The sequence below is a fragment of the Muntiacus reevesi genome, chromosome 8 (assembly GCF_963930625.1).
Source record: "Muntiacus reevesi chromosome 8, mMunRee1.1, whole genome shotgun sequence".
NCBI lineage: Eukaryota > Metazoa > Chordata > Mammalia > Artiodactyla > Cervidae > Muntiacus > Muntiacus reevesi.
The window spans coordinates 22,075,654-22,088,885 of NC_089256.1; the positions used below are offsets into that span (position 1 = coordinate 22,075,654).

At 53.4% G+C, this 13,232-nt stretch overlaps 1 protein-coding gene across 1 annotated transcript in view; it reads left to right on the plus strand.

Moving 5' to 3' along the window:
• Positions 1–1,996: 1,996 nt before the first annotated feature.
• UMODL1 (uromodulin like 1) overlaps positions 1,997–13,232 on the plus strand; it is a 76,743-nt gene continuing 65,507 nt past the window's right edge. The window contains exons 1-2 of the mRNA XM_065943291.1: positions 1,997–2,072; positions 6,663–6,905. Coding sequence (XP_065799363.1) covers positions 1,997–2,072; positions 6,663–6,905 — 319 coding nt within the window. The remainder of the gene's footprint in view (positions 2,073–6,662; positions 6,906–13,232) is intronic.

Genomic DNA, 13,232 nt, shown 5'->3' on the forward strand with positions numbered 1-13,232 from the left:
AACTCTGAAGATCCGGGTTCAATCCCTGGGTCAGGAAGATCCCTTGGAGAAGGGAATGGCAACCCACTGCAGTATTCTTGCCTGGAGAATTCCATGGAGAGAGGACCCTGGCAGTCCATGGGCTTGCAAAGAGTTGGGCATGACGGAGCGAGTAACACGCATACACACATTTATTCTGTTACTGCTAATTGAACTTTATTCTCTTGAATGTTCTATTAGAACTTTAGCTTGCATTTTTTTCTCATTGACACTTTTTTTAAACCTCCGTTAGAGCAGCAGGATTTGTGAGTCAATCCTGGAGTACTGTTTTTCTATAAAGGGTACTGGCTCCCAGGAGACTCGCTCTGAGCCCCTTAACTGTACGATTATTTCCAATTCCTTCTTTTTTTTTCCTCATCCTGGCATCTGTGATCTAGTCATTAACCATGCAAACGAGCATTTAATCATCTCAGGGGTTAATCTCTGGAGAATTAAAGATGTAGTCATGTTCTTTGGGAGTTAGGCCAGAAGGGCCCTCCTGGCAGAACTGTTCTGTATGCTGAGCATGAGGGAAATATACATCTGAACCATGGAGCCGAGCTGGATCTTTATTATCCTATTTGAAAGTTTTCTCACTAGAACCAATGAGATCTTTGTATAATGTTCACAACTGTGCCTAGTTTAATATTAAAAATTGTACCATGTGATGAAAAATGACCCAATAGGGGAATAAGAAAGTGGCACTGACTAGGAAGTATATGATATGAAATTTACAAATTCAGTTTACACATGATGGCTACTGAAATAAATCATTCTGTCATCATTTGTTGTTGTTCTGTCTCTCAGTCATGTCTGACTCTTTACGACCCCATGAACGGCAGCACACCAGACTTCTCTGTCCTTCACTATCTCCCAGAGTTTGCTCAAACTCATGTCCATTAAGTTGATGATGCCATTCAACCATCTCATTCTCTGTCGCCCCCTTCTCCTCCTGTCCTCATTCTCTCCCAGCACCAGGGTATTTTCCAGTGAGTTGGCTCTTTACATCAGGTGGCCAAAGTATTGGAGCTTCAGCTTCAGCATCAGTCCTTCCAATGAATATTCGGGGTTGATTTCTTTTAGGATTGACTAGTTTAATCTCCTTACAGTCCAAGAGACTCTCAAGAGTTTTCTCCAGCACCACAGTTTGAAAGCATCAGTTCATCCTTACCATGTTTTATTCCTCTGGCCCTTCTTGGGCTGGGCCCACTTTTATAGAATCATGGATTTGTTATTTTTTTTGGAGACAGAACTGTTTGAGGCTCTGCTTTGATGTCACAAGATGAGAAGCTGTTTCCACACTGTTAAGTGTCCTCCCGGGGTGCATGTCTGGGCGATGTTATATTCACATGCTCTGTACTAACTTACTACCCCCCTTCCTCCCGAAGGCTCACTTCCACACCCTACAGCTTTAAATTCTGGCAAGTGATGAACAGCTCTGAGACCGCAGCTTCATGGCCCTCAGACCCAGCCTCAGGCAGGGATCGCTGGGTCACAGGGGTAGGTTTATGGCTTTTGATCTATTTGTCCAATTGTGCAAAGGATGCTCTCTGAATCTGATGTACCACTTTGATTTGCTGCTGTTCTCTCCTGCCAGTTCACGACGATAAGGTAAGAGAATACTTTGGACTTGATGGAGGGAGTCAGATTCGGGTCTGAGATGTGTTTTTTGCGTAACAACGAGATGGGACCCAGCGATGTAGTCTGACAGGTGGGTACTCACCTTTCCTGAAAGATGCCATCTGCCTGGATGGAGGATGGGCCATGACACCCTGGTGACCCGGGGGACACGGCCACAGTGGTGGCTGGTGTTTACGAGCAGGCATAAGGGACTGCTCCCGGCAGTCCCTCGTGTCTGAAGCACCTGCCACGGTCAGTGGTGCCGGGGAGAGACAGGCCCTCTCTCTGGGTCCAGGCAGCCCAGGCCCCTTCGTGCTGCCACTCAGGAGAGATCTGGAGTCACCACCACTGCCTAGCCATGCTCAGGACCCTTGGGCTGGCCCTGCTGGCCCTGGTCATCATTGTGAACCCAAGCCAGGCCAGCGGCTTCACAGGTGAGGGGTCTGGGCTCTGTGTGGGCGATGCTGGAGGGGCGAGGGCTCCCAGGAGAGGGTCTCCTGAGGACAACAGTCCTGCTGAGAGTGGGGGCAGGCACAGATGCACCTGCTGGTAGAGTCAGGGTCTGCTCCTTTTCGGGCAAACTTTCTGTCACCGCAAAAGAGGTGATAGGAATGCTTCAGAATCAGCTGGGGGTCAGTGGGGTTCAAGGGCAGGTTCTGAGTCATGGGGTCTGGGGTGGGACCCAGAGCTCTGCATTTCTGCCAGTGGCACAGATGCTATAGGCCTGCTGAGAGCAGCACATGCCTGGAGACTGAGAATTGAAGTCCCTGGAGCCTTGGCACATTAGTCTTCAATTTACAGAAAAGGGGAGGGAGACGCAGAGTGGCCAGGGACGCACAGAGGGCCACTCAGCTGGCCAAGGGCAAGATTTCCACTAGGACGACCCTGCCCTAGACCCAGACTCTGACCCCCTTTCCCGCACCAGGGAGGGGGGTTTAGGATGTGGGTCTTCCCGCTCAGCTGGGGCTCTGCCAACCCCATTTCCTCGACATTAAATGAGGGAGCTTGTGGCCCAGGGGTATGTGAAGTGTGAAGAACACATCCAGGGCCTTTTAGAGACACGTGTCAGCTGCCAAAAACACACTGAGATTCTCAAGCCCCAGATTTCAGAGCACTGAGATTGCAAAGCTTTTAAGTCATTTTCTCCTACACATCCATCTTATTCTGTTGGGAATTCAAACAGAGCCATTCTGTTCCTATTCTAAGTTTCAGTTTTGAACTGGTTTAAAATTTCTTCACAACTAGGCAGAATTTTGTTATTTCTTTTTTATGAACTGTGATTTTGTAAGAAAACTTGGTATTTCCTCCAGAATGAGTAATGTGCACATCGTTCAGGTCAGTGGCAGGATGATGGGACTGTCGGGAAGCCAGAGGAGATCTCAGGGGGCGTTTCGTGCGCGTGAGGACTTGGGTGGGGGCAGCTCAGTGGTCCATCAGGGATGTAGGTCTGTCTACTCCCAGGTTCCACAGACTGGGGCGACGGCCGTGATGTCATTTAATCCTCCTACAGTCCCAGGCACAGCTACAATTTTACAAAAGGCAAGACCAGGGCATTGAAGGGACATGAAATGAGGTCAGAACCACACGGCTGGTATTTGTGGAGCTGGTGTGAGTGCTGACCTCAGCACCCACCAGAGCACTTAGGTTTTCTCCCTCTGGAATTAGAACCCGGGAACCCCGCCTCCTGTGCTCCTGAAAGGATTTGTTGAGCAGCAGGCTATGCCCAGTGGCTTCTGTGGTGGGCTCCGGCAAGAAGCCAGGCCTGGGGAGGACTTGGTGGCCTCCAGCAGAATGTAAAAAATGAAACGAGGAGAGGCAAGTGTAGTTTGAAAGATTTGTGTGTGTGTGTCTGTGTGTCTGTGTGTGTCTGTGTGCCTGTGTCTCTGTGTGTGTTTGTATCTATGTCTGTGTGTCTGTGTGTGTGTGTCTCTGTGTGTGTCTGTGTGTCTCTATGTGTTTGTGTGTTTGTGTCTGTATGTGTGCCTGTGTCTCTGTGTGTGTGCGTCTGTGTGTGTGTGTGTCTGTGCGTTTGTGTGCATGTGTGTGTGCGTCTGTGTGTGTGTGTGTGCGTCTGTGTGTATGTGTCTGTGCGTTTGTGTGCATGTGTGTGTGCGTCTGTGTGTGTGTGTGTGCGTCTGTGTGTGTGTGTGCATCTGTGTGTGTGTGTGTGTGTGTGTGCTCATGTCTGTGTGCAGGAGGGCTCTGCTGAGGATCAGCTGGGACCTTGTCATTATCAGGCCCGGAGGCTTTCTGGAGGCAGAGGAGTAATCTTTATCAGTGGTTGCATCTTGTCTTCAGTTCAGATGAAATACAAGGTCTAGGTCAGCCTCACCAACTTCTCCAAGCAGGAAGTTTTGTCCTTTTCACCCCATTGCTCCACGGTGACCCGTTCACTGCACGTCTTCTTCAGCCCCCGCAGTCACCTCTAAGCTCTGGCCTCGGAAGCCACCTGCTGCTGCCGCACCCCACCCAGCCAGGGGCCTCCCGGTCCCTCCCAAGGCTTCCTGGGACCCGCTCTTTGGTGGGTGCAGGTTGCGTCCACCCCCAGGGGCCTGCCATCCCCAGGGAGGTCACCATGTGGCTTGGGAGTAGACTCGCTCTGGGGTGGTGGGATTCAGCACCCGGCTCTGTCCAGAGGAAGGCTGCAGGCTCTGCCACCAGCCTGGGCATGAGGGCTGGCTTGGCCTCGTTTCTTCTGGGCATCACCAACCCCCCGAGCCTTGCTTTCTGCATGCCTGTGGGCACCCATGGGCTTCCCAGGTGGCACTAGTGGTAAAGAGCCTGCCTGCCAATGCAGGAGATATAAGACACGTGGGTTCAATCCCTGGATCAGGAAGATCCTCTGGAGGAAGGCATGGCAACCCACTCCAGTATTCTTGCCTGGAGAATCCCACGGACAGAGGAGCTAGCGGGCTACAGTCCATGGGGTCACAAAGAGTCGGACACGACTGAAGTGACTTAACGCCTGTGCACTTGAGCACCCAGGAGGACAAAGGTGGGAGTCTCCAAGGGTGTGGTCCTGGCATAGGGATGAAGGTGATTTCCGATGTCCCCTCTGAGCTCTGCCCCAGAAATCCGGCTTCTCCCTGAACGTTTACACTATAACATAGAGCCCCTACCCAGTATCATAGAGCTTAGAGTTTTATATGACGTTGAGTATATGAAAACCGAAGATACAGTCAAGTCATTCATTTGTCCTTCACTCACAGCCCATGAATGCAGTGAGTCCCACACTAGCCTCAAATGTGGAGGGCACCCCACGGTCCCCGTGTCAGCCCCGGGGTCTGCCTCGGCAAAGAACCACAGACTGAGGGGCTTGGTGGTGGTGGTTTGGTCCCTGAGTTGTGTCTGACTCTTTGTGACCCCAAGGGCTGCAGCCTTCCAAGCCCTTCCATCCATGTGACTCTCCAGGCAAGAATACTGGAATGAGTTGCCATTTCCTTCTCCAGGGAATCTTCCTGACCCAGGGATTGAACCTGGGTCTCCTGCATTGCAGGAGGATTCTTTACCACTGAGCCACCAGGGATTCCTGGGGGACTTAACAGTTGAGATTTATTCCCTCTCAGGCTGGAGGCCAGAAGTTCAAGATCAAGGTGTGGGCACGGTGGATTCCTCCTAAGTCTGGGATCGTGGGTCTGTCCTAGACACATGTCTCCTCAGCTTCCGGGGGCTTGGGTCTGCTTGTGATTTGAGTGACATTGGCCTGTAGGAGCATCACCCTGATCTCAGCCTTCATCTCCCATCTTATCTCCCTGTGTCAATTTCCCCTCTCATAAGAACGCTGGTCGTGTTGCATTAGAGGCCACTCTGCTCCAGTATAAACTCATCTCAACCGTTATGTCTGCAGAAACCCTACTTCCAATTAAGGTCACATTATGAGGTCCTGGGCCTTAGAACTTCAGTGTGTGAATTTGGGGTGGGACACACTTCAGCCTGGATGTGAAGAGCTGACTCATTGGAAAAGACCCTGATGCTGGGAAAGATTGAGGGCAGGAGGAGAAAGGGACAACAAAGGACAAGATGGTTAGATAGCTTCACTGAATGTGAATGCTCAGACATGAATCTGAGCAAACTCTGGGACATAGTGAAGGACAGGGAAGTCTGCATGCTGCTGTCCATGGGGTCGCAAAGACTCAGACACGACTGAGCCACTGAACAACAGCCACCATCCTTCAGCCCATAATAATGGTCCCTGCTCCATGCGGTAGTAGAGGCTCCCTGGGCAGATAGAACAGCCCAGGACCCCAGGGGAGCTGGTCCATGACATTGAGGCACGGGGCTGGTGGGAGCAGGGGCCACAGGGTCTCGAGAACCAAGTGATGATGCTGGTGAAGGCCATGGGTGTCTGTGCCAGGAGCCAAGCTCCAGGTGAAAGACATTCAGGGCCAGATAAGGCTACCCGGATGTTTCACTGCAGGCACCGTACCCTCATCTCCTGCTGACAATAGCAACAGTCAGACTGCACTTTACTGTCTATGCACGTCTCACATGAGCTTGACCTGTGTGTTTATCTTCCATCTCATTCTGAAATGGGTGTCACTGCCAGTGTGCCCAGCACATGTTGGGCTGGTCTATTCATTGAGGGAACTGCTATGTATTCATGTTCCACGTGACAGCCCTTACTGTGGAGATGAGAGGTGTGCACAGTCTCTCTGGCCCAGAGAGTCTGAGGACGTGAAGCAGAGCCCAGGACATGAGCCCCAGATGCTTGGCTCCTGTGTATCCCTCCCTCCAGTGTAGAGTCAGCACCGCTAGGATAGGGAGCAAGGGTCAGGCTGGGAGGCGTCTCCTGCCTTGCAGAGGACGATTGCTCAGCGCAGGTGTCATGCTTTATCTCTTGAGTCTCCATGCCTGCATTGCCTTCTCAGATACAGGCCAGTGGGCAGATCCCCTGGGGTCTGCCCTGTGCAGGGGTTTTGCTTCACCTGCTCTTGCAGAAGCGGGGGACTTGCGGAGAACCCCTCAGATGGTTTGATCCTGGCATTTTCTTCTCTTGTTTCTCCACCCTCCTCCCTCCCTTGTAGAAAAAGGCCTCTCTCTGCTGGGCTTCCGTCTGTGCAACTACAGCGTGATCCGGAGCGTGCAGAGCGTGGAGGCTATGCAGATGTCCCACCTGACCCGCGTTCCCTGCGGCGGCTGGATCCCCTGGCGGCGCTGCCCCAAGACCGTCTACCAGACCCGGTACCTGGCGGTGGAGGTTCCGGAGCCCAGGAATGTGACCGACTGCTGCGAGGGCTACGAGCAGCTGGGCCTCTACTGTGTTCTGCGTGAGTCCTGTCCGGTCTTGGGATAGCCACTGTTCACGCCCTTAGCCCCGAACTGACTAACTCCTTCTGGAACGCTGCTTCTCAGCCTCCCGTGTGCACCTGGGTCATTTCAGAGGTCTGGCCCAAGCACAGGGCACTGACCTCAGCCCGAGGTTTCATATCCAGTGGGTCAGGCGTGGAGTACACATTCTCACGAGTGCTGATGCTGCTGGCATGAGGCCCCACCTTGAGAACCTATTATGGGTGTTGGCTGTCAGACATGGCTGCATATTAAAGTCCCCAGAGCCTTGAAAATGCCGATGGCTGGGTCCCTTCTCAGAGACTGATGGATTCCATCTGGGGCAGAGCTTGGGCACTGAGATCTTTTTTTTTAAGGCTCCTCCAGCAATTCTGGGGCTTCCCCGGTGGCACTAATGGTAAACAATCCACCTTCCAATGCAGGAGACATAATAGATGAGGGTTTGATCCTTGGGTCGGAAAGATCCCCTGGAGGAGGAAACGGCCACTCCAGTATCCTTGCCTGGAGAATCCCAACGACAGAGGAGCCTGATAGGCTACAGTCAGTGAGGTCACAAAGAGTTAGACGTGACTTAGCACTTAACAGGCACAAATGTGCAGCAGGAATTCTAGCTGGCAGCTAAGTTTGAGAACCAGAATTTGTATCTCCTCTATGTTGGCAGCTGGTTTTTCATTCTAAAGACTGAAATCCTTATCTAACTCCAATCTGTGAGTGATGGAAAGGGGCCCCTAGTGGCCCCTAACTGTCCAGAGGCCTCCAGGCCCTCTTATCCTTTCTGTGTGACTTAAAGATGCTTGGGGTGGTAGCCAGCACTTGTGTGGCTGGTCCAGGCCATGTCTGAGATTGAGGGGACCAGGCTGTGTGGGGGTTTGGAGCTCAGCCTCTTGACCCAAAGGGAACTTCCCAGACTTCTTCCAGGGCGAGGGTGCAAGCGGGTGCATGTGTGAATGTGGGGGAGGTGTGATCGTTGCTTTGAGTCAGTTCCAGAGCTAAGATGGGTTTCTGAGCAGTCAGGAGGTCGCCCTGTCCCCACACCTGTGGTGGAGGGGAAGCGAGAAGGGTGGGACTCTGTGGGAGGCCATGGGGCACCCTGAGATGCAAAGGCCACAACCTCCAAAAGCAGAAAGCGCCAGTTTGGGAGGGTGCAGGGAGGGTCCCACACGCGCCAACGCCGGGGCTGGAGGCCAGGACAGGCAGCAGGCTAGGTGTGGACCCTGCACCCTCAACCCCGGGGGCTATAAGATGTAGAGTCGGGGATCAGTCAGATCCTGTGGATGGTTGTGTGGGTGGCACAGAGAGTCTGTCTGAGCTTCCCTCCCCTCAGGCCCCCGAAGCTCTCAGAGGTCAGGAGAGCTATCTGCACTGACCCCACTCAGAGGCCAGACTCAGAGATGTCCGGACAGCTCAGAGTGAGCAGGTCCGAGGAGCGTACCTCTCCCTGGAGCTTTGAAATGGCACCACGGTCACCAATGCCACCACCAGTAAAAGCCAGGAAGGGCCAGGGGTGTCAGGTCTGGGGCTGGGCAGCTGCTGTATGTTCATGCTGGTTCCCTAAAGGGAAATTTGTGGGCACTGGGGGGGCTGTCCCTTGGTGCTGGGTCCGAGGAGTCTCTTCCTGCGCCGACTGTGGGCCTCTCTCCACTCTCCCTGTCTCTAACGGCCACGTGTACAAAGGGTGGTTCCCTCGCCCTGGGAGCACCCTATTCCTGGGGGGGGGGGTGCCATGCTGGGGAGGCTTTGGATGGGGCTCATGGCACTTGGCTTGGAGCATCAGATTCTGGCTGATGGAGGGGCCACCCTGCCCCGCGCACCTTCACCTGTGGAGGCCACACTTCCCACTTGCTGGCTGTCATGGGGCTGGTGAGGTCACAAGTCCGGAGGGCCGGAAGCATCCTTGGCCCCACCCAGCCCCAGCAGTCACTTTTCTCTGCCTTCTGCGGTCCTGCAATTCGGACAAGCGAATTCTCCCGGAGAGAAGGCAGGGAGGAACCTGCCGCTCAGGTTTCTTCCCAGCAGACCAGCCTCTTGGGGACTCAGCCCCATTTTTAAAGTGATAGTGCTTTTAAATAGAAACCCACCAGGCGGGAGAGGCCCAGAACATTCTAGCTAAGAGTCCTGTGGGCAGATCTGCTCTGGGAACTGCAGGTCGTGGGGTGGCTGGTTTTTGAGGGTGGGGAGCGGGTGGAGGCGCTGGGAGTGACAGAAGGAACAGTCACCCAGAAGGCCCCCCAGGCCCACAAAGGGGGCTGAGACGCGGTGGGAGGTCTGTATTCCCCCGGGATCTTAGAAGGGTCACTCCAGAGCAGCATGAAGAGGAGTCAGTCAGGATCCCCGAAGGATGGGGAAGAGAGAGGGAAAGGGGGTTTGATTGCGGGCATCCTATAACATTCAGTGGAGATTCCTGGCCACCACTGGACAAGAGCTGATAGGGACACAGACCGGGGAAGGCAGGTGCCTTGACCAAGATGGGGCAGACTCGGGCGTGAGTCTCCCTGACCCCCGTCGGGTTCAGTGTGTGGTGTTGGGCCCAGAGCCCACTGGGAAAGTCCTGGTTCGGTGTCTGGACCCTGCTGGGCAATGCGGCTGCTGAGGGGGCTGGTGTGTGACGGCAGAGCTAGGGCAGGGACTGGCAGCGCTCGTTCGCTATGGCTTGTGAGGTCCCCGGCGAGCATCTGATTCCCCCCACCTCCGAGCTCGGGGGCACCACGTGGGCAGCTGGAAAGTACCGGTCGGAAGAGTTTACGCCACGGGTACCGGCAGCTCAATTCTCTCCACGCCTGCCTGGCTTCTCTGACCAAAGCCTGAATGTTGGACCAAAGTTGGTTCCATGATGCCTCCTGACAGCCTGGCTCTTTGGAGCCGGAAGTGAGAAGTCTCTGGAAGTGATGCACGGAGACCTGTGCCTGGGGCTGACCGTCAGAGAACCCGGCAGAGGCCAGACCCTGGACGTCGTGGCCACAGGAGGAGCCGGGTGTCTGGGAAAGGTGGAGGGCAGAAAGCAGCTCACCTGGGTGTGGGGCTTCTCACATCTCAGCAGCCTCAGCTCAGAGGTCTCATCCTCAGCAGCACCAAAACCTCCGCCTTGCCCTCTTCTTTCTCCTCCCACTCAACAGCCAAGGACCTAAAAAAGGGAAGAGCATTATGAGAACACGTGGCATGTTTTTCAGTCTAGATGACCTTTTCAATTTTTTTAAGTCCCACATTTTGAAAGCAATGATAAGCCATACATGGTTTTATTTAAATGTCTTCTTAAAATACAAAAAAAGAATACACAAGCCATGGAGAAAATTTGGAAACAAAGAAGCGGGGGAAAAAAAAAAAAACGGGAAATGGCCCATAATCACCCCCCTCCTTGCCCCACAAGAATAACCACTGTTAACGTTTTCTTCTAGTTTCCTTCAGTTTTACAAAAAGCATGGTCACCCAGTTGAAGACATTTTGTTGTACGCTTTCACCCCTTGGCAATTTATCTGGAACATCTTCTGTGTCAATGGATCGCATTCTCCAGCATGATTTAATGCCCACAAGGCATTACCTCATAGGGATGGATCAGCACTAAGCAATCCCCTACCGCTTAACATCTCGTAGTTTCCAAGTTTTTTTTTTTTTTTTTTTCATTATAAATAATGCTGCAATGGGTAACGTATGGTGCAAACACGGCTGCACATAAGTTGGACTTTTGACCCAGGATGGATTCCTCAGAGGAGGACCGAGCATCGCAGTGGACGCTCAATACCTGCAGTTCCTGCATGGCTGGTCTCCTCCACACGACACGCCTAGGACCCCGCTGGACTGGGAGCCTACCCCAAACTTCCCATCTCCTGGGCTGATGGCCAGGGTCCCTTTGAGGAAAGAGGATTCTGAGGAGGAGTATAATCTGATTATTACAGAGTGGATCAGACTCCCTGGCCCTGGAGAGTCCTCAGGGCGGTGGCTCAGATAGAAAGCTCTGCCTTATCTCATTGAACCGTGACTAACGTGGGATGGCCAGGTGCTGGGCAGTCCGGAGGCATTGTTTGTGTCGGGTTAGGGAAGGAGAAGCAGATTTTTAACTTTCTACCAAGCTAGAACTGTTGACTGTTCTCTTGGGCTCTCTCTTGGGCTCTGGCCAGCCCTGAGGGACAGAGAGAAACTGCCAGAAGCCTTCAAATTAAGCCAGACTGTAACTCGAAAGCACTTCTATTGCGATCAAGCAACCATTTTGGGAAGTCAATTTTTCTTCATGTCCTATATTTTTCTTTCATTCAGATAAACCTCTTGTTGTTCAGTTGCTCAGTCGTGTCCAGCTCTTTGTGACCCCACAGGCTGCAGCACCCCAGGCTTCCCTGTCCATCACCAACTCCCGGACCTTGCTCAAACTCGTGTCCATTGAGTCGACGATGCCATCCAACCATCTCATCCTCTGTTGTCCCCTTCTCTTCCTGCCTTTGATCTTTCCCAGCATTAGGCTCTTTTCCAATGAGTCGGCTCTTCACATCAGGTGGCCAAAGTATTGGAGCTTCAGCTTTAGCATCAGACCTTCCAATGAATATTCAGGGTTGATTTCCTTTAGGATTGACTGCTTTGAACTCCTTGCTGTCCAAGGGACTGTCAAGAGTCTTCTTCAGCACCACAGTTCAAAAGCTTCAATTCTTCGGTGCTCATCCTTCTTGGTTGAGAATAATTTTAGATTTCCAGACAAAGATTTGTCAAGACAGTAAAGAAAGTCCCCTGCCTCCTCTCCCAGAGTCCCTAATGTTAGCTCTGACACTTCCAGGGTGCATGTACCAGTAAGTACCAACTTGGGTGCCTTGCTGTCAGCTCTACTCCATGCTTTGTTTGGATTTCCATTCCCCCCCAACATCACTTTTCTGTCCCAGGGCCCAGGTTATTAATACATTTAGATTCATGTATCAAATATCTTCAGTGGTAAGGTTGCTGGTTTTTATGATGGGCGAGAAAGTACGGAGCTCCGGATCCCTGGTTGGTGGTCCTCCAGGGATTCCCGCATTTCCATCCCAGCCCTGCCTCTCGGGCTGCCCTGCACGTCTGTTCTTCACGCCCCCAAAACCCTCCATGTGTGGCCGCTTCTCCAGGACTTCAGACATTGGACTAGCCACCGAGACAATTAGGAAGTGAGGAAGGAGCCAAGGGCAGCGTGGAGAGGTGAGCACTCCTGAGAGTGACCACCAAGCCTGGACTCAGCTTCCACAAGGAGAGAGCTGATGGGGACCCTCTCTGCCTGTGTTTCAGCAGCTAAATCTTCTTCTTGGGTGATGCAGCCGCCCTGGTGATGTGTTCCCAGCAGGAGGGGCCACTCCCTCTTTTCTGTCTGTGGAGCACCCTGCAGAGAGCCCAGAGGACCCCAGAGGACCACCGTCAGTACTCAGCACTTCCCTTCCACCGGGAGAGCCCACAAGTCCCCCGAGGGACGGGTCCTCCCCAGCTCTGTAGGCGTCTTTCCAGAGTGTGGTTGTCACGCCTCCTCTGACTTTCCAGGGGTTTGAGGGACCTGGAGCTGTGCTTCTGAATGTTGTGTGGGACACAGTCTTACGTGGATCTGGGTGGGAGCCGGATGCGTTTGAGTGACACTCATGCTGGCATGGAGCACTTATCCCCGGGTGGGTAGCCAGACCTCATGCAGGCCCTTTCTCAGATGCTGGCGCTGGGGTCTCACCTTCCTGGTGCTTTTCTCCCTGCTGCTCTTAGCCCCCTGGAGCTTAGGGCTGTGAAGCCTTTGGTGTCCTGTGTTGCCCTCAGCTCCATCCACTGCTGGGCTTGCACAGACCCACAGGTTCTCCCGGGGGTCAGCCCTGCTGCCCCCGATGCCTGGATACTGAGTGTCCCATAGCGTTGGCTCACCCCTGGCCACCTGCCTCCAGAGTAGCACACCTGGCTTCTCCCAGGTTCCCGCTCTGTCCATCCTCTGTGCTTTTCTGTCCCTGAATATGGGCACCCTGGCTCCTGGCTACATCCCCTAGGAGCCTGCAGATTCTTAGATAGTTCCTGCCTTTCTTAGATCGCTAAAAGCCCTTTTTCTTTAAAAGCCCACTCATGACTCCCCCAGGCCCCTGGCTAAGGGTCAGGGCACTGGTTTCCCCAAGTCTCACATGATGGCTCCAATCACATCTGGCCGCACGCCCCACTCCCCCCCACACATCATTTTCACTTTCTGCGGGCTCTTGCCTGCACATCCGCATCGTCTGCCCGGAGCTGTATCACTCCTTGCAGAGCACGTTGTGAGTGGTGGCCCTGGAGACGTGCAGCCCACAATCCTGCTGCCTGACCTCACTGGACCTCCCGGGAATTGACCAGGGGAGGGGACAGTC